The sequence below is a fragment of the Neofelis nebulosa genome, chromosome X (assembly GCF_028018385.1).
Source record: "Neofelis nebulosa isolate mNeoNeb1 chromosome X, mNeoNeb1.pri, whole genome shotgun sequence".
NCBI lineage: Eukaryota > Metazoa > Chordata > Mammalia > Carnivora > Felidae > Neofelis > Neofelis nebulosa.
In genome coordinates, this window is record NC_080800.1 from 52,501,787 (window position 1) to 52,526,740 (window position 24,954).

At 39.9% G+C, this 24,954-nt stretch overlaps 1 protein-coding gene across 7 annotated transcripts in view; it reads right to left on the reverse strand.

Moving 5' to 3' along the window:
* ARHGEF9 (Cdc42 guanine nucleotide exchange factor 9) overlaps window positions 1–24,954 on the reverse strand; it is a 205,743-nt gene that overhangs the window by 35,526 nt on the left and 145,263 nt on the right. For all 7 annotated transcript variants that reach the window (XM_058712278.1, XM_058712280.1, XM_058712274.1 and 4 more), the window contains 2 exons: window positions 20,983–21,215; window positions 15,512–15,641 (listed from right to left, as the gene is read on the reverse strand). In XM_058712278.1, the coding sequence (XP_058568261.1) occupies window positions 15,512–15,641; window positions 20,983–21,215 (363 nt within the window). The remainder of the gene's footprint in view (window positions 1–15,511; window positions 15,642–20,982; window positions 21,216–24,954) is intronic.

The window sequence follows — 24,954 nt, forward strand, 5'->3', positions numbered from 1 at the left end:
TGAGGCCAAATGAGCCCTACCACCCAGGACTGCTATAGTCCCTCTATGGCAGCTGCTTTCTAGCACTACAGGCACCAAGGTTCATTCTGGTTCCATGAGGTTCATATTCTCTCTCTCTCTCTCTCTCTCTCTCTCTCTCTCTCTCTTTTCCTCCTCCTCCCTTTTCTCTATGAATTTATCTTTCTATACCAGTCCTAAATGCCAGATCTTGTCTCTTAGTCTCTTTCTTTTACTTGAAGAATAAGCCTAAGCAAATAACAGAAGTTTCTCTGCTTCCCCAATGAGTAAAAGGGGATAGGGGAGGCCAAGAAGGAAACAGTGATAGATGGAGAAAAAGAGAGCACAGTCACTGTCTTAAAATTGTTTTTTTTTTCCTTCTCCCCTCAGTTCACTAAAATATATCGATTAAATAGGAAACTTTACAACCACATGATTCTTTGGTCTGTTATTCACAGCCTGAAATGACTTATCCTCCTTGCTACATAGTAAGACAAAAAAAGTACCAAGACACTTAACTCCTAGCTAATTCAATTCTACAGAGTTTCCAAAGCCCCTTTTTTACAACACCTCTGCTAGCTCAGAGGTATGTGGAGATATATGTCAGATGCCAAGCCAGATTTGTCCCCTATTCTCAAGGAGCTTACAGTCAGTGGAGGAAACTAATGCAGGTATGCACAGAACTCAGGGAATACAAGGCAAACCACAGCAAAGCCCTGGGCATAGGGGTGAATGTTCTAGGACTTATATGAAGATAAGGACAAAGACCAGTGGTCCAGTACTCAGGAGAATTAATATTAGCATCTATATGCATCATAAATTGGGCTACATACTTTCACTCTAAACCTTCTAAGCCACAAGAGAACCCTGGGAGGGAGAGAATTTCTTAATCTCGTTTTATAGTCCAAGGTACAGAGATGTCAGGTGATCAGCTAAGGTCACCCAGCTTGTTATCTAGAGACCCATAACTCAACCCCAATTCTGTGGCTCCAGAAAGTATGCTCACTCTTTCCACTACATTTTGATGTATCTAGGCCGGTCAGTCCCTTCTTTTCTCTGGGTTTCAGTTTTTCCAGATATTAAATGAGCTACATGAGGATGATATCCAAGGCCCTAGCCCTGATACTCTAATTCTAAGATGTCATCTTTGTGCCCAAAAGTTTCAAGTCAAGGTTACAGTAGACCCCATGCATCCCCCCATAAACAGTCAGAACAAATAGGCTAGGCATGGCAGTAGACCAAAGAGAGGGGTAGCTGGAAATGGTGTTCTTGAGCATACCACTTTTTCAGTCTAAGGGATGACAAGGAAAAGGGGAGCTCAGTGGAAATATTTTCTAATAATATAACCTCAAAAAGAAAGTTAAGAGATAGCACTGTGATTCCAAACTCTATTTCATGGGTATCTTGGAACTTAAGTAAACATTCACCCTTGAGAGGCCCACATACTAACAGAACTTCTGGGACAGGAAGCCCACAGGGTGAGGGATTTGTGCAGGACTTTCCTGTTGGGTGGATAAGGAGCTGAGAGTGGTACCAGTCTGCCAGGTCCCACCCTGAGGCAGGCCAGAAGATGTGCCCAGTCCACTTTGAATATGTATAAAGTGAAAAAAGCTATAAAAATGGGTCAGTGCCAAACAAAGTTGGCCAAGATAACATTTTTTTCAGGATGACTTCTTTTTCCTTTTTCAAATTTTTATTTAAATTCTAGTTAGTTAACATATAGTGCAATATTGGCTTCAGGGGTAGAATTCAGTGATTCATCACATACAACACCCAGTGCTTATCATAAGTGCCCTCGTTGATATCCATCACCCATATAGCCCATCTCTCACCCACATCCTTCCAACAATCCTCAGTTTGTTCTCTGTCTTTAGAAGTCCCTCATGGTTTGTCCCCCCCCACCATGTGTTCATCTGTTTTGTTTCTTAAATTCCACATAGGAGAGAAATCATATGTTATTTGTCTTCTCTGACTTACTTATTTCACTTAGCATAATACATTATAGCTTCATCCACATCATTGCAAATGGAAGGATGAATTTTATAATTACACTTGCTAACCTGAGGATGATCGGACCAGGATACCACTCAATATCATCTTGTCCACCTACATAACAGACAGGAGCATTCTAGTTCTTTTTTTAAGTACTTGCCACACATAATTCCACTAAGAAAAAAAATAAGAAAGAGGAAGAAAGAAAGAAAGAAAGAAAGAAAGAAAGAAAGAAAAGAATAAACTTGCCACACATAATGCCACCAAGGGAAAAAAAAACAAGAAGGAAAGAAAGAAAGAAAGAAAGAAAGAAAGAAAGAAAGAAAGAAAGAAAAGAAAGAAAGAAAAGACAAGGAAGGAAAGACAAGGAAGGAAGGAAGGGAGGAAGGAAGGAAGGAGAGAGGAAGAGATGGAGGGAGCGAGGTTGGGAGAGAGAGAGTGAGAGAGAGAGAGAGAGAAAGGGAAATATACTCCTGTGCTCACCAAGCTGATTGATACCAGGCAACTCACATATCCTCTCTGTGTGTTGGTTTCCTTATTTCTACAAAAAATGCAATCAAAACGATATAAAACACATGTAAAGAATATTACTAATTGAGCTTCAAGTGGAGCTTGACTCTGCAAAGGCTGTAAGTCCAGAGGGAGAGAGAAGTCCATCTTGTTCCTGGCTTGGTCAGTCTCCAAAGAAAGAGGAAAGAAGAGCACCAGAAACTCCAGACTGGTGCTGGCTGAAGCCAAGTCCTGCCAATTCCAGCCAATTCCAATGCCATAAAGGGTCAAATTGTGCCAAGGTAGGGTCGCAATGTGGCTGTGCTACACTGAGTTTCCTAATCCTTAAAATGAGGGTAATAACAGGGGCACCTGGGTGGCTCAAGTCTGTTAAACATCCGACTTCAGCTCAGGTCATGATCTCATGGTCTGTGGGTTCAAGCCCTGTGTCACACTCTGTGTTGACAGCTCAGAGCCTAGAGCCTGCTTCAGAGTCTGTGTCTCCCTCTCCCTCTGCCCTTCCCCACTCACGCTCTCTCTCAATCTCTCAAAAATGAATAAACATTAATAAAATTAAAATGAAAGAACACGGAAGATGGCGGCATAGGAGGACGCTCGGTTCACCTTGTCCTGCTGATCACATAGATTCCACCCACATCTGTCTAAATAACCTGGAAAACCACCAGAAGACTAGCAGAAAGGACTCTCCGGAGACAAGCATAGACAAGAGGCCCACGGAAGTGGATAGGAAGGGTGGAGAGGCAGTGCATGCTACACGGACTGGCAGGAGGGAGCTGAGGCGGTGGAGGGGTAGCCCACCCAGCAAGGCAGAGCCACAGAGTCTGGCTTGCAAAAGCGGAGGGGTTGGACTCTTTGAGTTCTGACAGCCAGCAGGACTTAACATCTGGAATGTTAAAAGTCAATGGCTCTGCTCTTGGAGAGCGGGGAGGGCAAGAGTGCACTGGGAGGGAGAGTTGTTGAGCCCTGGAAGACAGAGCTCACCTCGGTGGGGAACAAAGGCACTGGCAAGTGCCATCTCCCTCTCCCATCCCCCAGGGGAAACCCCAATCCCTGTCATGGAACTTGCTCCCACTGCGCAAACACTCAAAGCTGTGCTTCTGTGGACCCATCCTTCCGACGGATCTGCCTCCCTCCCAGTGCTGCCGGGCCCCTCTGAAAGGGGACCACCTAAGGCAAAGCCAGCTAAGCCTGCCCCTCCCACCACTGTGCACCTTGCAGATCAACCCCGGATAATACCCCAGATCGCATGAAAGCATCATCACAAGCCTGGCAGTGTGCAAGTAGCCCAGAGAGGGGCCACACCACTCCACAGTGAGTCCTGCCCCTGGGAGATGGGAAGATAAGGTACACACCATTCTGACTGTGTCCCCAGCAGTGGGCTGGGGAAAGACATCCAGTCTGACTGTGGCCCCACCCACCTACACAAGTTACTCCGGACAGTACAGGGGCGGTGCCCTGCATCTTGGAGACACCCCAGGGACTACCCAAAATGACAAAATGGAAGAATTCTCCTCAAAAGAAACTCCAGGAAGTATGGACAGCTAACAAATTGATCAAAAATGACCTAAGCAATATAACAGAACAAGAATTTATAATAATAGTCATAAAATTAATCACTGGGCTTGAAAAAAGCATAGAGGACAGCAGAGAATCTATTGCTACAGAGATCAAGGGACTAAGAAGTAGTCATGAGTAGCTAAAAAATGCTATAAATGAAGTGCAAAATAATAGAGGTGGCCATAGCATGGATTGAAGAGGCAGAGGAGAGAATAGGTGAAGTAGAAGATAAGATTATGGAAAAAGAAGCTGAGAAAAAGAGAGATAAAAAAATCCAGGAGTCTGAGGGGAGAATTAGAGAACTAAGTGATGCAATCAAACACAACAATATCCGAATCACAGGAATTCCAGAAGAAGAAGCGAGAGAGAAAGGGACTGAAGGAGTATTTGAACAAATCATAGCTGTGAACTTCCCTGATCTGGGGAAGGAAAAAGGCATTGAAATCCAAGAGGCACAGAGAACTCCCTTCAGACGTAACTTGAATCGATCTTCTGCATGACATTTCATAGTGAAACTGGCAAAATACAAGGATAAAGAGAAAATTCTGAAAACAACTAGGGATAAACACGCTCTAACCTACAAAGGCAGACCCATAAGACTAGTGGCAGACCTATCTACTGAAACTTGGCAGGCCAGAAAGGAATGGCAGGAAATCTTCAATGTGATGAACAGAAAAAAATATGCAGCCGAGAATCCTTTATCCAGCAAGTCTGTCATTCAGAATAGAATGAGAGATAAAGGTCTTCCCAACAAACAAAAACTGAAGGAATTCATCACCATTAAACCAGCCCTACAAGAGATCCTAAGGGGGATTCTGTGAGTGAAATGTTTCGAGGACCACAAAGTACCAGGGACATCACTACAAGCATGAAACCTACAGACATCACAATGACTCCAAACCCATATCTTTCTATAATAACACTGAATGTAAATGGACTAAATGATCCAACCAAAAGACATAGGGTATCAGAATGGATAAAAACAAAAAACAAACAAACAAACAAACAAACAAGATGCATCTATTTTCTCTCCACAAGAGACTCTTTTTAGACCTGAGGACACCTTCAGATTGAAAGTGAGGGATGGAGATCTATTATGCTACTGGAAGTCAGAAGAAAGCTGGAGTAGCCATACTTATATCAGAGAAACTAGACTTTCAATTAAAGGCTGTAACAAGAGATGAATAAGGGAATTATATAATAATTACAGGGTCTACACATCAGGAAGAGCTAACAATTATAAATATCTATGTGCCAAATATGGGCTCCCCCAAACATATAAAACAATTAATCACAAACATAAACAACCTTCTTGATAAGAATGTTGTAATTGCAGGGGACTTTAATACTCCACTTACAACAATGGATAGATCATCTAGACACAGGACCAATAAAGAAACAAGGGCCCTGAATGATACAATGGATCAGATGGACTTGACAGATATATTTAGAACTCTGCATCCCAAAGCAACAGAATATAATTTCTTCTAGAGTGCACATGGAACATTCTCCAAGATCACATACTAGGTCACAAAACAGCCCTTCATAAGTATACAAGAATTGAGATCATACCGTGCACACTTTCAGACTACAATGCTATGAAACTTGAAATAAACCACAGGAAAAAGTATGAAAAACCTCCAAAAGCATGGAGGTTAAAGAACACCCTACTAAAGAATGAATGGGTCAACCAGGCAATTAGAGAAGAAGTTAAAAATATATGGAAACAAATGAAAATGAAAAGACAACAATCCAAACGCTGTGGGATGCAGCAATGGCAGTCATGAGAGGAAAATACATTGCAATCCAGGCTTATCTCAAGAAACAAGAAAAATCCCAAATACAAAATCTAACAGCACACCTAAAGGAAGTAGTAGCAGAAGAACAAAGCCACCCCAAACCGAGCAGAAGAAGAGAGATAATAAAGATCAGAGCAGAAATAAAAAATACAGAATCTAAAAAAAAAACACAAAACTGTAGAGTAGATCAATGAAACTAAGAGATGGTCTTTTGAAAAAATAAACAAAGTTGATAAACCTCTAGCCAGGTTTCTCAAAACGAAAAGGGAGAGGACACAAGTAGATAAAATCATGAATGAAAAAGGACTTATTTCCAATTATTACTTATTACCAATTATTACCTTATTATCAGGGAATACTATGAAAGATTATATACCGGCAAACTGGACAACCTGGAAGAAATGGACAAGTTCCTAAGCACCCACACACTTCCAAAACTCAAACAGGAAGAAATAGAACACTTGAACAGACCCATAACCAGCAAAGAAATTGAATCAGTTATCGAAAATCTCCCAACAAATAAGAGTCCAGGACCAGATGGCTTCCCTGGGGAATTCTACCAGACATTTAAAGCAGAGATAACACCTATCATTCTCAAGCTGTTCCAAAAAATAGAAAGGGAAGGAAAACTTCCAGACTAATTCTATGAAGCCAGTATTACTTTGATTCTTAAACCAGAGACCCAGTAAAAAAAGAGAACTACAGGCCAGTATCTCTGATGGATACGGATGCAAAAATTCTCAACAAGAGAAGAGCAATTCGAATTCAACAGCATATAAAAAGTATTATTCACCATGATCAAGTGGGATGCATTCCTGGGATGCAGGGCTGGTTCAACATTCTCAAATCAATCAATGTGATACATCACATTAATAAAAGAAAAGAAAGGAACCATATGATCCTGTCAATCAATGCAGAAAAAGCATTTGACAAAATCCATCATCCCTTCTTAATAAAAACCCTTAAGAAAGTCGGGATTGAAGGAACACACTTCAACATCATAAAAGCCATTTATGAAAAGCCCACAGCAAATATCATCCTCAATGGGCAAAAACTGAGAGCTTTCCCCCTGACATCAGGAAAATGATAGGGATGTCCACTCTCACCGCTGTTGCTTAACACGGTGTTGGAAGTTCTAGCGTCAGCAATCAGACAACAAAAGGAAATCAATGCATCAAAATTGGCAACGATGAAGTCAAGCTTTCACTTTTTGCACATGACATGAGATTATACATGGAAAACCCGATAGACTCCACCAAAAGTCTGCTAGAACTGATACATGAATTCAGCAAAGTCGCAGGATACAAAATCAATGTACAGAAATCAGTTGCATTCTTATACACTAATAATGAAGCAACATAAAGACAAATAAACTGATCCTATTCACAATTGCACCAAGAATCATAAAATACCTAGGAATCAACTAACCAAAGATGTAAAAGATCTGTATGCTGAAAAGTATAAAAATCTTATAAAGGAAATTGAAGAAGATATATAGAAATGGAAAAACATTCCATGCTCATGGATTAGAAGAATAAATATTTTAAAATGTCAATACTACCCAAAGCTATCTACACATTAAATGCAATCCCAATCAAAACTGCACCAGTGTTCTTCTCGAAACTAGAACAAGCAATCCTAAAATTTGTATGGAACCACAAAAGACCACGAATAGCCAAAGTAATTTTGAAGAAGAAGACCAAAGCGGGAGGCATCACAATCCCAGACTTTAGCCTCCACTACAAAGCTGTAATCATCAAGACAGCATGGTATTGGCACAAAAACAGACACAGAGACCAATGGAATAGAATAGAGACTCCAGAACTAGACCCACAAAATTATAGCCAACTAATCGTTGACAAAGCAGGAAAGAATATGCAGTGGAAAAAAAGACAGTCTCTTTAACAAATGGTGCTTGGAGAACTGGACAGCAACATGCAGAAGAATGAAACTCGACCACTTTCTGACACCATTTACAAAAACAAACTCAAAATGGATAAAGAACCTGAATGTGAGACAGGAAACCATCAAAACCCTAGAGGAGAAAGTAGGAAAAAAACCTCTGTGACCTCAGCCGTAGCAATTTCTTACTTGACACATCCCCAAAGGTAAGGGAATTAAAAGCAAAAATGAACTATTGGGACCTCATGAAGATAAAATGCTTCTGCACGTCAAAGGAAACAATCAACAAAACTAAAAGGCAACCAATGGAATGGGAAAAGATATTTGCAAATGACATATCGCAGAAAGGACTATTATCCAAAATCTATAAAGATCTCACGAAACTCCACACCTGATTGGGGCGCCTGGGTGGCGCAGTCGGTTAAGCGTCCGACTTCAGCCAGGTCACGATCTCGCGGTCCGTGAGTTCGAGCCCCGCGTCAGGCTCTGGGCTGATGGCTCGGAGCCTGGAGCCTGTTTCCGATTCTGTGTCTCCCTCTCTCTCTGCCCCTCCCCCGTTCATGCTCTGTCTCTCTCTGTCCCAAAAAATGAATAAAAAACGTTGAAAAAAAAATTTTTAAATAAAAAAAAAAAGAAACTCCACACCTGAAAAGCAAATAATCGAGAGAAGAAATGGGCAGAAAACATGAATAGACACTTCTCTAAAGAAGACATCTAGAGGGGCGCCTGGGTAACTCAGTCGGTTGAGCGACTGTCTTTGGCTCAGGTCATGATCTCACGGTTTGTGAATTTGAGCCCCGAGTCGGGCTCTGTGCTGATAGTTCAGAGCCTGGAGCCTGCTTCTGATTCTGTGTCTCCCTCTCTCTCTGCCCCTCCCCCACTCATGCTCTGTCTCTCTCTGAGAAATAAACATAAAAAAAATTAAAAAAAGAGGACATCCAGATGGCCAACAGGCACATGAAAAGATGTTCAATGTTGCTCCTCATCAGGGAATTACAAATCAAAACCACACTCAGATACCACCTCACACCAGTCAGAGTGGCTACAATGAACAATTCAGGGGAGTATAGATGCTGGCGAGGATGTGGAGAAACGGGAACCCTCTTGCACTGTTGGTGGGAATGCAAACTGGTGCAGCCGCTCTAGAAGACAGTGTGGAGGTTCCTCAAAAAATTAAAAATGGAACCACCCGATGACCCAACAACAGCACTGCTAGGAATTTACCCAAGGGATATAGGAGTGCTGATGCATAGGGGTACTTGTAACCCAATGTTTATAGCAGCACTTTCAACAATAGCCAAATTATGGAAAGAGCCTAAATGTCCATCAACTGATGAATGGATAAAGAAGTTGTGGTTTATATACACAATGGAATACTACGTGGTAATGAGAAAGAATATAATATGGCCTTTTGTAGCAATGTGGATGGAACTGGCGAGTGCTCTGCTAAGTGAAATATGTCATACATAGAAAGACAGATACCATATGGTTTCACTCTTATGTGGATCCTGAGAAACTTAACAGAAGACCATGGGGGAGGGGAAGGGAAAGAAAAAAGACATTAGAGAGGGAGGGAGTCAAAACATAAGAGATTCTTAAAAACTGAGAACAAACTGAGGGTTGATGGAGTCTAGGATGGAGGGTAGGTAGCGTGATGAGTATTGAGCAACCTGTTGGGCACCCATTGGGATGAGCACTGGGTGATGTATGGAAACCAAGTTGACAATAAATTTCATATTAAAATTAAAATTAGTGTAATAACAGTATCAATCTCATTTGCCTGTTGTGAGGATTATGTAAATTAATACATTAGTGCTTAGGAAAGTACACTTCACACTGTAAGTTCTACAGAATTGCTAGCTATTATCTTGACCATTATTTTGTGCTTTATATCCTGTGTCACACATATTCTTATTAATACAGCAACCCAATAAGGAATGCACTGTTATCACCCAAAAAAAACCAAAGTCAGAGAAATTGGGAGTAATTTCCCCAAAGTTGCAGAATCCAGACCAGAATCCCTCCAAAGTCCATGTTCTAATCACCAAACCACAGTAGAATGGCAATCCTTAGTGGAAGAACCAGCTATGTTGGACAATTTCTGAAGTGAGACTCTCAAAAAACTTGGGTCTGAGCCCAGTATTGCCATCAACTCATTCTGTGCCCTTGAGAAGTAACTTAAACACTCTGTATGTTTTCTCATACAGAAATGAACAATGGATAATATAACAGTTCCCCCTTGGTTCACTTCACATGGCTGCTTGAAAGCACAAATCAGATCACATAAGGAAAATGGCCCTTTCAGAGTTCAAATCTCACCCTTTGCTTCCTCTACCGCACTTGCACTATAAATTACTTTGCCTTGTCCCCCCAAATGCAATCCCATGCCACTCCCACCTCCACCATGGAAATTCTGTTTTATTACATTCTACTAGGATTTTGCACATACTATTCCCTCTGTTTGGAACATATTTTCTCCACTGGAAAACCAAGGGCAAATCTCATTCATCTCAATAGCCCAATGGCCAAGACCCCATATAACAGGCTGATTGTTCTGATGGGAGGTTGTGGCATGAGCAGATCCAGGGAAAAAAGGACAAGGGAAGTTCCATACTTTTCATACAGTTTATTTTCAATACTGCCTATTGACAGGAGGGCAGAGAAAAAACAAATCCAGCCAGCTCCACACTTAATCTCCTGGTCCTAGAAGTGTGTCTCATCAAGCCACCTTTGCTTTTAAATAGATGTTTTTGCTACTTCCATCACATTGGGTTTTTCTGTTTCCTCTGACTGTTTGGATTCAATCGTATAATGGTAAACTGGAACAGGCCTTTGTGTATTACACAAGCAGTCTGTGAAGGTAGGGGTGTCATAACAATTATATACAATTAAGTTCCCAAACATAAGCTGCAAATTTGGGCTTTTGGTAAAAATCTCCAGGGGGGAAAAAGATTAAAAGGAAGCTGTCAGGGATATGTTTCTTCTCCCTTCAAGTAGATCTAATGAGTGGGAAGGGCAGCAATGTGACAGTTCAACAAACATCAGTATCAGAGAAATTAGAAGTGTAAATTTCCCTGAAACTGTAGTCCTTGGAAACAGGTTCTTCTTCCTGCTGCTCCCCTAAGCTGCTCTAAGGCATTGATTATTACTTAGAGATATTGGTAATACTTACTTTTTCATGTAGGTTTTTAAAAAATTTCTTTTAATTTTTATTTAAATTTAAGTTAGTTAACATATAGTGTAACAATGGTTTCAGGAGTACAATTTAGTGATTCATCTCTTACATATAACACTCAGTGCTCAACACAAGTGTCCTCTTTAATGTCCATTATCCATTTACCCCATACCCCTACCCCACACCCCTCCAGCAACCCTCAGTTTGTTCTCTGTATATAAGAGTCTCTAATGGTTTGCCTCCCTCTCTCTTTTTATCTTATTTTTCCTTCCCTTCCCTTATATTTATCTCTTTTGTTTCTTAAATTCCACATGAGTGAAATCATATGATTTCACATTGTCTTTCTCTGACTGACTTATTTCACTCAGCATAATACATTCTAGCTCCATCCACGTTGTTGCAAATGGCAAGATTTAATTCTTTTTTGATCGCCAAGTAATATTTCATTGTGTGTGTGTGTGTGCACGCGTGTGTGTGTGTATAGACATAGACATACATACATATATACTACATCTCCTTTATCCATTCATCAGTCAATGGGCATTTGGGTTCTTTCCATAATTTGGCTATTGTTGAGAGTGCTACTATAAACATTGGGGTGCATGTGCCCATTCAAATCAGCATTTTTATATCCTTTGGATAAATACCTACTAGTGCAATTGCTAGGTTGTAGGGAAGACCTATGTTTGTTTGTTTGTTTATTTATTTATTTATTTATTTATCTTTGAGGAGCCTTCTCCATAATGTTCTCCAGAGTGGCTGCCCCAGTTTGCATTCCCACCAACAGTGCAAAAGTGTTCTCCTTTCTCTTCATCCTTGCCAACATCTGTGGTTTCCTGAGTTGTTAATTTTAGCCATTCTGACAGGTGTGAGGTGGTATCTCATTATTTTGATTTGTATTTCCCTTATGATGAGTCATTTGAATATGGGTAATCCTTTCACTCATCCATTTATTTTTTAGGAGCCCTGGGAGGTAGGGAAAATCAGGGGGTACTTCATGAACTCTAGTCCTCATAGGCTGGCAGGGAGCAGGGATGATAACTAGAGTAGATCAAAATGACCCAGAATATTTATGGAATAAGCTGAGTCAGGTTCAGGTCTGTACATAATAAAAAGCCTCCTATTGTCTAGCCAGATATTCTGATTTAGTGAGTAGGTACCAATTGCCTGTTTGCTGCCAGCCCTCCACTCTATCTCCCAATTCCTCTTCAAAGGACATTAAGCTTTGAAGATTTCCCTTATGACTCTTCTTTTTAATTTAACAAATTAAGCTGTTATTATTATATGGATGTTTTTGGCAGCCACCCTGTTTGTTCAAACATCTGGGGGAGGCAAGGGAATGGTGGAGATAGCAAAATACTGCTTAATTTTCTTGATTTGCAAGGCTTATCTACAGCAGCCCTCAGCAAGTTGGCAGGACCTCTCTTTGCTTGTGTAACTGTTTGGACAGATAGCACATACAAAGAACCTATATCAGGGAACCAGTGAGGTTGGGTCACTTATGTCAATAGCTAGCAAGCCATGGAGTGGACATGTCCTACTGCCTTTTCAGGGTGGTCCTCCAGCACTCATCCACTTTTAGTCATACTAAGATTTTGGATTTTCCCCATGAGTCAGTCTTACTGCCTTGCTTAGTTATGGACCCTTTACTGCAAAAATAAGTCCTTTCAGTATCACAAGAGAAAGCAACTGGGCTGTGGGAAGCAGAACGTTGAAAGAGTATATAGTGCAACAGTGAAAAGAACAGAGAGCGAATCTGGAGACCAGAATCAAATTTCAGCTTTGCCACTGACTTGCTGTGTGGTCTTGGTCAGGAATAGGTGTCTCAGAATTTCACCATCATTATAAGGCATGTGTGTATGTATGTACATGTGTATGCATGCACATATGCATGGCCATGGCCAGAATTGTTGATGGGGAGGGGAGTCCTCTAAAATCCCTGATGACAGACATTCTAGAATTCTTCTAGAAGTCTAGAAGTCTAGAACAGACATTCTAGAAGACTAAATATGACGAACATGACAGAAACCTTAGGCTTGCCCTCTGAAATGTACCCATCAGGATTCACTACAGAAAAATCTTCCTATAAGACAACCCCTCTGGAGCTAGTGAGTTCCACAGTGACCCAAGAATCTGAAAAGGGAACGATGAGGAATTTTTCTTCTTGCCAAATTAGGTGAAGAAGGAATTCACCAAGCAACAGGGTGTCAGTGTTGTACATATGGGCTTGGTTGAGATTTATAGGGCCAATCAATCATGCTAACAAAGAAGGCAGAGAGTAACTACTATCCCATCAATCCTATTCAAAATTGCCTTTTTGCTTCCCACTCCCCACTTCTAGACAAAAACACATGAAATTCCTTCCTAGATGTGGAGTCTTTAAATCATAGTTCAGGGATGCCTGGGTGGCTCAGTCAGTTTAATGACTGACTCTTGATTTTGGCTCAGATCGTGATGTCAGGGTTGTGAGATTGAGCCTTGTGTTAGGCTCCTCGCTGAGTGTGGAACCTGCTTAAAATTCTCTCTCTGACCTCCTCTGTGCCCCTCCCCTACTCTGTCTCTCTCTAAAATAAATAGATAGGTAGATTTAAAAAAAATCTTAAAAAAAATAAATCATACTCCGTGCTTTCAATTTTGGTATTAATGAGGCTCCCTAGATAGGTGGAGGAATTTCAACCTATTATTGGTCCCCCATGGCTCCAGCTTCAAGACTGGAGCCCCAGAGCATATGGAGGAATTATATATTCCAGACACTGGGAAGAGGAAAATATTTCAGTGAGTATGGAGACAACTGCTGCTGAGAACCTCCTCTCATAGAGAGCACCGCAGGGGTAGAGGGAAAGAGGGCTACTAACCAGCCACAATTTCAGTGTGCCTTAGAGTTGGTGTGTTTGCTAGAGGTCATTTGGTCTAGCCTTCTGCCTCTGATCAGGCAACTAGCCAAAGTAAGCCAGATACAAGGGAAGGAGGATCCATGATTCCCTAGTAAGTTTGGGCCAGTGCTGGTTTCCTCTTAGGAGCAATTGTTTCTTTATATAGGTTCATTCTTTTATCTTCGTCTCAAACAATCACTACCATTTTCTACTTTTTATGGGGACATAAAGATTCTTCAAATAGATTTATCTTTCAAATAATACTAAAAAAATATGCCCAATGCTCAGAATTGTGGTGTTTTCCAGCCATCTACATTAAGAAGGATCAGAGGTGGGGCACCTGAGTGGCTCAGTCAGTTAAACATTCGATTTGGTTTCAGCTCAGGTCATGATCTCACAGTTTCATGGGTTCAAGCCCCACATCGGGCTCTGCATGGGCAGTTGGGGATCCTGCTTGGAATTTTCTGTCTCCCTCTCTCTCTGACCCTTCTCCACTCACACTGTCTTTGTCTCTATCAAAATAAATAAATACACTTTTTAAAAAAGGATCAGAGGTAGAAGAATAAAGGAAATTTTTTTTTTCCTAGACTGTGGTAAAATAGCTGTTTGCAGGGCTGATGCTTACTTAATCTCTTTAGAATATGCTAAACTGCTTGAAATTTTAGGGAGCTACTACCTCTCAATCACAGGAAATTATACCTCAGTTGAGGCAAGTGGAACAGGGAACTGGCTCAACTTGTACACTGTGACTATGAAGCTTAATATTGCTGACCCCTCCTTGGTAGCATTTCCAGCCTCTCCCATCTTGGTTATGTTAGCCTGTGGACTGTCAGATTTCACAACTTGGGTCTGAGAGATAAATGTAAAATGTCATTACCCCAGTTCTTTTGGTGGGCAAAAGAGACAAACACTAAATGGTATATTCAACACACATACCTGTGAGTCCTTATAATTCACAGCTCCGTTTCTATTGAACAGAAACCCAAGAACCTCAACAGAGCAATGACATTACAGAAGAAAAAAATCTCCATTTATTTGTTAGGTTGTATATATCCTCTGCAAATGAATATCTAGAAATGAAGGCTTTAGTGACTTCAGCCACTGAAGACTTCCTGAGTTCAGAGAAGTGGCTGTTTCTAATGAAATGGAAGGTTTTCAGGAATTATTTTTATAAGCAGATGATAAAAAAGATAATTTGGTCTGTCAATAGTGCAGGAGTGAGAACCTTGACTTCAAGTGTGCAAGCTTGGGTAGACCTTGTGAAATGTGTCAGGATGAGGTAATCTCACCAATAGAAAAAGAAGTATGTTGATTGGCCTGCACCAGAGAACCAACCTTATAGTCTGTGTGTGGGAGGGAATTAGAACATACTACTTATCCAAGTTTTTATCTGGTGGTGATAAAACTCCAGGGCTGGAAAGAGGCTTGAAAGTCTATTGAGTCAATCCAATTATTTCCTGGCAACACCTAAAGAGATGAACCTTTCATTTATTAATGAAGTGTTGTCTCAAAGATTTCTCCAACCTTCTTATAAAGCCATTGAAGTACACAACACTTCTCAGTAGTAGAAAGTTTTTCCTTGGCTCTAATCTAAATCCTTTCTGCTGCTCTTCATATTTAATTTCTTTTCATCCATCTGTGGCTAAGATGTGATGTTCTAGATGAGCTATCAGACTCTACAATGCCCCTGTTGATAAGGATCCTACCTCCCAGTCTAGGACAGATGCCTGCCACTGGGCAATCTTGTCGATATTCTCCAAACGCCTCTTGCGCTCATTGATCTGCTGAGTCACGTTTCTCATGACAGCCAGAGCAGCTGCCACATACCTGTAGTCACTGTGAAGACACAAAAGTACAAGTTCAGTAAATCAATGTGCTAGAGAACCAACTGTTGGGTACCAACCCTGAAGTCCATTCCTCTCTTCTTACTTAGTAACAGAGCCCTGATTTTCAGATGGAACCCATGCCACATGGAGTAAAAGATTATATTTCCTATATTTCTTATAGTAAGGGGTGATTATGTAACTAGTCCAGTGATAGGTAAATAGAAATTTTGGGCAGAAATTTTCAGAAACCTCCTTTAAGGAAGATAGCATACCCTTCTTTGGCCCTTTCTCAATCCTGATGCTTGGAATGCAGATGTGATGGTTGATGTTCTAGCAGCCATCTTGGACCATAGAGACAAGTTTCCTTCTCCTAGGGATATTATAACATTAATTTGGGAAGAACCCAAGTTTCTGATGACCACAGAGCACCATAGCAGTCATGGACTGCCTACCTGTAGACTTTTTTTTACATGAAAGGGAAATAGACCCCTATCTTTTTTTAGAGCATTATTTTTGTGTCCAGTCTGATATAACCAGTCAAGAATCAAGAAAGCAGCATTATTCATGGCATGGTCCAGAACTTTACCATACTTTCTATCACTTATTTCTAGGGAACTCTGCCAAAAGTCACTGTGAAATAATATCCACTCTTTTCTTCTAGTATGATATAAGGATAGGATGTAGCATAGTGGTTAAGAATAGACTCCAGAGCCAGACTCTTTGGGCTCAAATGCTAGTTTTGTCACTGACTAGTTGTATGGCCTTTGTCAATTCTCACAACTCTCTCAATGACTCAGTTTCCTCATATGTGAAATGGTGATAATTATAGTAGTGTTTGTTGAAGGTTTAGTCATCTATATAAATTGTTTTACTCTTGGTTTATAGTAAAAGTAGCAGTATTATTAATACTAATCAAAGTGCAACCTTTAGGCCTAGTTTCCCGGGACTGTGGATGGCCTACTTGTTGAAAGTTATACCACCCTGGCCAGTTTTCTCTGCTTGTCTGATCTGATTTCCAATCAAATGGCTCCTGTGAAAGGCAGATTAGAAATGATATCCCAGTCATTTGGTGGAGCTTTAATAGACTGAGAGGGTAAGAGGATGAGTTATGAATCAGTCTTAACTAACCTTTACTTTAAAAAAAAGCTGAACATATTTTGTGGTCATTAATCTGCTCACTGTCCCAGCACCAATTTGAAAGAAGAAAGGAGGGGGAAAAAAGATACCCAGTAACATTTCCTTTCCTAAATCTTTGAAGTGTAAGATGGCTGACCAATCATAGGCACAGGGAAGGTAATTCTAACTGCTAAGACAGACATTATGCAGCACCTCCTCTTAGCTGGCCTCCATGTGTTCTCTGAACACCTACCAGACCATAGTCTTCAAATGCTACCTCATTTTATTACCTCCAGTGACCAGATAGTCACTACACCTCCTAATCAGTTTATTCTGCCTCAAGACAACTTTGTTAAAACAACAACAACAACAACAACAACAACAACAACAAACCCTTATTCTGAGCCTTAATAAATGTTAGCTATTATCAGTTTTTCTTCTGGGTCCTACTGCTGACTTATATTGAACTCATGGTTGACTAATGCTTCCTAAGTCTGTTTAAAATATGCTGTCTTGGGGCACCTGGGTGGATTAGTTTGGTTAAGCATCCAATCTTACTGACCAACCAAAGTCATGATTTTGCAATTCATGAGTTCAAGCCCATGTCTGGCTCTGTGCTTACAGCTCAGAGCCTGGAGCCTGCTTCAGATTCTGTGTGTCCCTCTCTCTCTGCCACTCCATGTCCCCCTCTCTCTCAAGAATAAATAAACATTAAAAAAATTTAATATGCTATCTATAAGCTGAATCTCTCTAGGTCTGTCCTTGAACTCTACATCTCCCTCTTACTTTCTTAGACCCAATTATAAAACCTTACATTTGTTCCTGTTATATTTCATCCTTTTACAGTTACTTGCTCCAGCCTATGAGCAATCTATTGGACTCTGTATGAGTATTAAAATTTCTCCCTGGAAAGACTACCTGAGCTTGCCATTTGGAAAGAGAATAGGGTGATAACAGAAAGGGCAGCTGCAGTGTAGAAGATGCTGACATAAATAAGTACCCCTGTACTTTGGGCCCATTTAATGTCTCCCATGCTATTCCTCTTTCTGGTTTGAGGCATCAGGAAAATGACTTAAGCCACTTTTGGGGAGGTAAAACATAAAGCTTTATGTCCAATATGGTATCCGATAGCCACATTTGTTTAAAATTAAATATAATCAAATATTAGTACTTCAGTTGAACCACCTACATTTCTCAGTACTCAATAGCCATGCATGGCCAGTGGCTACTACATTGGACAGAACAGGTATAAAACATTTACATTATTGTAGAAAGTTCCATTGGACAGCACTGGCATGAGAATGCCTATTACCTCTGATTCCATGTACTACCTAGCCATGGATTCATTACTGTCACTCTGCCATACTGTCAGTCAACCTTTGCCATATTTAGCTGGCTGTCTTTCTTACAATGGTTAGAGGGGGATATGTCCCCATTTTTAACCTGCCCCATTAGCTTTAGGAGTGGGTGAGAAAAGAAGTGAATAGTTGTGGTCTTGCCTGAACACTTCGCAGAGCCCCCAGTCCTTCAGAAAAGGTCTGGGCCCAGCTCCTTGATAAGATCTACTGAACAAAGATAGTCTTGTTCCAGATATGTCAGTTAACCTCCCTGTTATATACAGTCTTCCTTCCTGTCAGCTTAAGGAAGGTTGTATGGCTGAGTGGGGACACATCACCCTTCTGCAAGCAAAGGCAGTATTATTATCTACTTATTACTATCCATCCATTGAATCTTATCCCTTAGAGGCCACTCTGACTGCCTGAATTTCAGACCTCCTTATCTGAATACCTATCTGACGAAGGCTTCAAGCTGGAAGCAGCCTCTAATTGACTTCAAATCCAAGCTACTCCGACATGCATTGCAGGAGCTGTCATCTCAATACAGCTTCCTGATAGCTGCCAAAAGAGGTGGCCCCTGGCCTGGGGGTAATGCTGGGCCCAACAGATCACTCTGAAGGAAGACAGTGATTCATGTGCCCTGCCAATGCCTGAGGCACTCTATCAGCACTATGGAACCCAGTACATAGAAAAAGAGGGGGCCAGGGACCCAGAGGGAAAGACGGCCTTGAGACAGGGGTTCTTGTCACAAGGTGAAGGAGCACAGGGATAGCAAGTCCCTTGCAGATATCCTATCTTACTAGACCCCACTAAACCAAATAAGGGCCTGTGGTTGCTTTGGCTTAATAAACTTACATAGCTTTTGGCTATGCTTTGAAATGTCTTTCTGGGGCTCTTAAAAACAATTATGCAACATATAATTTATCTATTAATATCATCAGTCCACAAGTATGATTTTTAGAACCTCCTGCTATATTCCATGAAATAGGTACTCAGAAGTAGGTGAGAGATGAGCTGTAATATAAAAACATTTGAGAAACACTCTTTGAATATCCCGGTTGCTTCTCTGAGATTTAAGTACAATAGTGATTGCTTCTGGTCACTTAGCACCATGAAGTATAACTGTGGAGGTCATTTAGGCTCATGACATCATGGGCTGGTAGAACTGCAAGAGACCTTCCAGACTGGCTAGTTCAATGGTTTATAAACCTTCTTGGGCATGAAAATTATCTGGAGGGCTCTTTACAAAGCTAAGTTCTGAGAACACTGTCCACACTTTGTGTCGCTGCCTTGCCACACATATTTGTTCTCTGGGCCTCAGTCCTTCCAGCCATAAAATGAGAAAATCTGACTAGAAGACCTTCCTTTAAAGGCCTTTACATTTCAGGTGCCATACATATTTTCCATTTTTATTTTTTAAATGTACTAATTTTAGTGGGAGTTCTTCAGTGTCCTATTAGCTCTCACAAGAAACTGTATCCTTAGAAAACGTGGGACCCCATTCTGGCAATGGTCTGTAGTAAGCATTTTAAAATAACATTTAGTCCTTCCAAATTTCATGTCTAATGATGATGCCCACCAATCCCCAGGTAATAAACAGACTTAGGGAGGAGGGAACAGAGTCCTCTTTTGTGAGGTCCTTCACAACCTGCCTCCCTCATAGCCAACAGAGCATGGCAGGCAGAGCTACACTGGTGGTATTCACACACAAAGGGAGAGTCTAGTACTACCACATTTAGATTCAAGTTTGAAATTTGTCCAAGGCTCCAGAGCTATTGATGCACATGACCCATGATTTGCTAAACAAACAACATCAGCTTAAGAATGAACCCAGGGATTGGCTTTGAGATTAACATAAACAAAACCAACTAGCCAATATCCATGGCTTTATGTAACTATGTCTGGAGTCAGCTCCAAGGAAACCAGGCAATGGAGCCAAATGAAAGTAGGAAGTAGAAAAGTAGAAAGTGTGTAGAAAAGTAGAAAGTGGGTCTAATGAGAATTAGAAAGCTAAGGGAAATTGGACAAAGGTCATTTTTCTTCTTGGAGGGTTCATTCGGGAAGACAGCTGAATTAATAAGTCTAAGGTCAGGGATTTAATACTAATTAAAGGCAGATTATAACAAGGCTGAGGGCTTTAGCTCATAAAGTAAAGCATGTGAGGGTGGGGGGTGGTTCACTCATTGTTGGAGATGACTCTCAGCATATACCTTACTGGTAGGTTCATTTGCTGGTAGGTCATTTCCAGTCAGAGAGAGATAAGCTTCTTGGTCATTTTGGGGTTGGTTTTCTTGCAAATACTGAAAAATTGTAAACAAAAAACAAAACAAAAAAACAAAACAAAAACAAATACTTCAGGAGAAGACTCAAGTCTATTTTCCCCCAGTCATGCTCTAGGTCTAAGGGGAAGGTACAGTTGGGATGATTCAGAGGAGGGTGGAAAGGACTAAAGATTACCAGGGATATAGCCATGCAGAAGAAATCTAAGGTGAGAACGAGTTATGTAGGCTGTTATTAGGATATTGAATCTATCAAACAAAGTGGAATAAATAGTTGAGCAATCATTCCATCTGGATTGATTCACTTGGCTAAACTCAGGACTAAGGATCCAGCTGAGCTCCCTGAAGGCAGGGTCTAAGTTGTGTAGTAATGATGATGCATACTGGTTTTTTTTGTGTGTGTATACTGTTTTACAGCTTTATAAGAAACTCTCATAAGTGTTCCCTTGCTTTACACACACAATAACCCTTTGAGGTAAGCAAAAAAAAAAAAAAATCATCATTCCGTTGTGCGGATAAGCTAACAGAAACTCATAAATGGCTAAAAGACATATATTCTTAATAAAGACCAACATGTAGACAAGGATCTCCCTAACTCCTGCTTCCCTCTATCCTTTACCTATGGTCCTGGGCGGTATACTTGAGGAGCTCAGCCAGTTGTAAAGGATACTTGCAGATCTTCTGCACTGGAGTCAAAAGGAATCCATCAATAGCAATGTCGATCATCTGCTGCAAGAGGCGACAAGCCTCAAAGAAGTGCTGGTAGCGGCTGTCCTTCATCAGTTTGGAGAGTTCCATGCAGGCGTCCAGGTGGTTGTTACAGTACTCAGAGTATATCCAGAATCCATCTTGCTATGAGCACAGGAAAAATGGAGAGGAAGAAAAGGGTACTGAGAATTCCAAAGAAGTTTTGGAGAAATGAAAAAAACACATCCTGTCCTTATGTAGAATATTAAAATAACAATATCAATCTTTCCTAAATTGATTCAAAATTTAATAATAGAAATAAAGGAATTATTTGGGAAGTAGACAAACTGTAAACATTTGTATAGAGAAAATAAGTAGGAGTAGTATGAAATTCTATAAAAGAAGGGTATTGATGTGCCACTGGCCCTGACAAAAGTGAAAATACTATGGCAATAAAATTATGGCACTGGATTGTTTATTTTTTCAAGTTTCTATTTTAATTCCAGATAGTTCTCATAGAGCGTTATATTAGTTTCAGGTGTACAGTATAGTGATTCAACAATTCCATACATCACCCAGTGTTCATCACAAGTACACTTCTTAACCCCCATCGTCTATTTAACCTATCCACCCGTCCACCTCCCCTCTAGTAACCATCAATTTGTTCTCTGCAGGTAAGAGTCTGATTCTTGGTTTGTGTCTCTTTTTTTCCTGTTGCTCATTTGTTTGTTTTTTTCTTAAATTTCAAATATGAGTGAAATCATATTGTATTTTTCTTTCTCCTAGATTTTATATCCTTTAGCTTGATCCATGTCTCTGCAAATGGCAAGATTTCATTTTTCATGGGTGAATAATATTCTTTTGTGTGTGTGTGTGTGTGTGTGTGTGTGTGTGCCTATGGTATATATACACCCCATATATTCCTTATCCATTCATCTGTTGATGGACACTTGAGCTGCTTCCATATATTGGCTATTGTAAATAATGCTGTTGTAAATGTAGGGGTGCATATATCCCTTTGAATTAGTGTTTTTGGAATTTGGGGGTAAATATCCAGTACTGTGATACTGGATCATAGGGTAGTTAATTTTAACTTTTTGAAGACCCTCCATACTTTTCCACAGTGGCTGCACCAGTCTGCATTCCCACCAACAGTGCAAGAGGGTTTCTTTTTCTCTACATTCTCACCTATACCTGTTGTTTCTTGTGTGTGTGTGTGTGTGTGTGTGTGTGTGTGTGTTTATTTTAGTCATTCTGATAGGGGTGAGGTGGTAACTCATTGTAGTTTTGATTTGAATTTCCCTGATAAGTGATGTTGAGCATCTTCTCATGTGTCTCTTGGACATCTGGATGTCTTCTTTGAAGAAATATCTGTTCATGTATTCTGCAGATTTTTTTAATTGGATTGTTTGTTTGGATGTTGAGTTGTATCAGTTCTTTATATATTTTGGATACTAACCCTCTATCAGATATGTCATTTGCAAGTATCTTCTCCCTTTTAGGAGATAGCCTTTTAATTTTGTTGAATGTTTCCTTTGCTGTGCAAAAGTTTTATTTTGATGTAGTCCCAATAGTTTATTTTTGCTTTTGATTCCCTTGCCTCAGGAGATATATATCTAGAAAAATGTTGCTCTGACTGATGTCAGAGACATCACTGCCTGTGCTCTCTTCTAGGGTTTTTTATGGTTTCATGTCTCACATTTAGGTCTTTAATCCATTTTTTAATATTATTTATTTTTAATTGAGAGAGAGAGAGAATGCAAGTGGGGAAGGGGAAGAGGGAGAAAAGGAGAGAGAGAGAGAGAGCATGCGTGAGAGAGAGAACCTTAAGCAGGCTCCACCCTCAGCATGGAGCCTGACACAGGGCTCGATCTCACAACTGTGAGATGACCTGAAACCAAATCAAGAGTTGGACACTTAACCAACTCAGCCAACCAGGTGCCCCAGTCTTATTCTTTTGAATGTAGTTGGCCAATTTTCCCAACACCATTTGTTGAAGAGACTGTGCTTTTCCCATTGGATATTCTTTCCTATTTTGTCAAAGGTTAATTGGCCATATACGTATGGGTTTACTTCTGGGTTTTCTATTCTGTTCCATTGATCTATTTGTCTATTTTTGTTCTAGTACCATACTGTTTTTATTACTATAGCTTTGTAATATAACTTGAAGTCTGGAATTGTAAAAACTCCAGCTTCACTTTTCTTTTTCAAAATTGCTCTGGCTATTTGAGGTTTTTTTTTTTTGTGGTTCCATATAAATTTCAGGATTTTTTTGTACTAGTTGTGTGAAAAATCCTCTTGGTACTTTGATAGGGATTGCATTAACTGTGTATATTGCTTTGGGCAGTACAGACATTTTAATAATATTCATTCTTCCAATCCATGAGCACAGAATGTCTTTCCATTTTTTTGTGTCATCTTCAACTTCTATCATCAATGTTTATAGTTTTCAGAGTTAGGTCTTTCACCTCTTTGATTAGTTTATTCCTCGGTATTTTATTTTTGGTGCAATTATAAATGGGATTGCTTTCTTAATTTCTCTGCCTCTTCATTATTAGTGTACAGAAATGCAACAGATTTCTACACATTGATTTTGCATAGTGCAACTTCAATGAATTTATTTATAAATTCTACAAGGTTTTTGGTGGAGCCTTTCAAGTTTTTTTTTTATATATATATATAGTGTCTTATGCAAATAGTGAACGTTTTACTTCTTTACCTATTCAGATGCATTTTCTTTCTCTGTGTTGTCTAACTGCTGTGGCTAGTACTTCTAGTACATGTTAAATTAAAAAGGTGAGCGTGGGCATCCTTGTTTTTCTTCAGTGAGTATGTGGTAAGCTGTGGGTTTTCAAATATGGCTTTTATTATGTTGAAGTATGTTCCCTCTAAACCTACTTTTCTGAAGGCTTTTATCATAAATGGATGTTGTGCTTTGTCAAATGTTTTCTCTGCATCTACTGGAACGATCATATAGTTTTTGTCCTTTGTCTTATTGATGTGATGCATCACCCTGGTTGATTGGAGGATATAGAACCATCCTTGCATCCTAGGAATAAATTCCACTTGATTGTGGTAAATGATTTTTTAATATTTTTCTGGATTTGGTTTGGTGATATTTTGTTGAGTATTTTTGCATGTATGTTCATCAGGGATATTGGCCTGTAGTTTGTGTTCTCTCTCTCTCTCTCTCTCTCTCTCTCTCTCTCTCCCCCTCCCTTTTGTCATCTTTATCTTGCTTTGGTGTAAGGGTGATACCGGCCTCATAGAATGAATTTAGAAGTTTTCCTTATTCTTCTATTTCTTGGAATGCTTTAAGAAGAATATGTATTAACTCTTCTTTAAATATTTGGTAGAATTCTCCTGTGAAGCCTGAACTTTTTGTTTGGGAGTTTTTTGATGCAATTTCCATCCCAGTAATTAGTATGCTCAAATGTTCTATTTTTTCCTGTTTCAGATTTGGTATGATACATGTTCCTAGGAACTTATCCATTTCTTCTACATTGTCTAATCTGCTGGCATGCCATTTTTCATAACATTTTCTTACAATCATTTGTATTTCTGTGGTGTTTTTTTGGTTATTTTTCCTCTTTTATTTATGATTATGTTTGATTCCTCTCTCTCTCTCTCTCTCTCTCGATGAGTCTAGCTAAAGGTTTATCAATTTTGTTGATATTTTCAGAACAAGTTTCTGGTTTCCTATTTAGTTAATAGGAAATCTGGTTACCCATTTAGTTAATTTTTTAGTTTCTATATCATTTATTTCTGCTCCCATCTTTATTATTTCCTTACTAATGCTGTTTTGGGGTTTGTTTATTGTTCCTTGTCTAACGATAAAGGAAATTTTCAACTTTTAATGCTTGTGGGCCCTGCTCCTAGGTTCCCATGGAAGCTCTACTTGTAT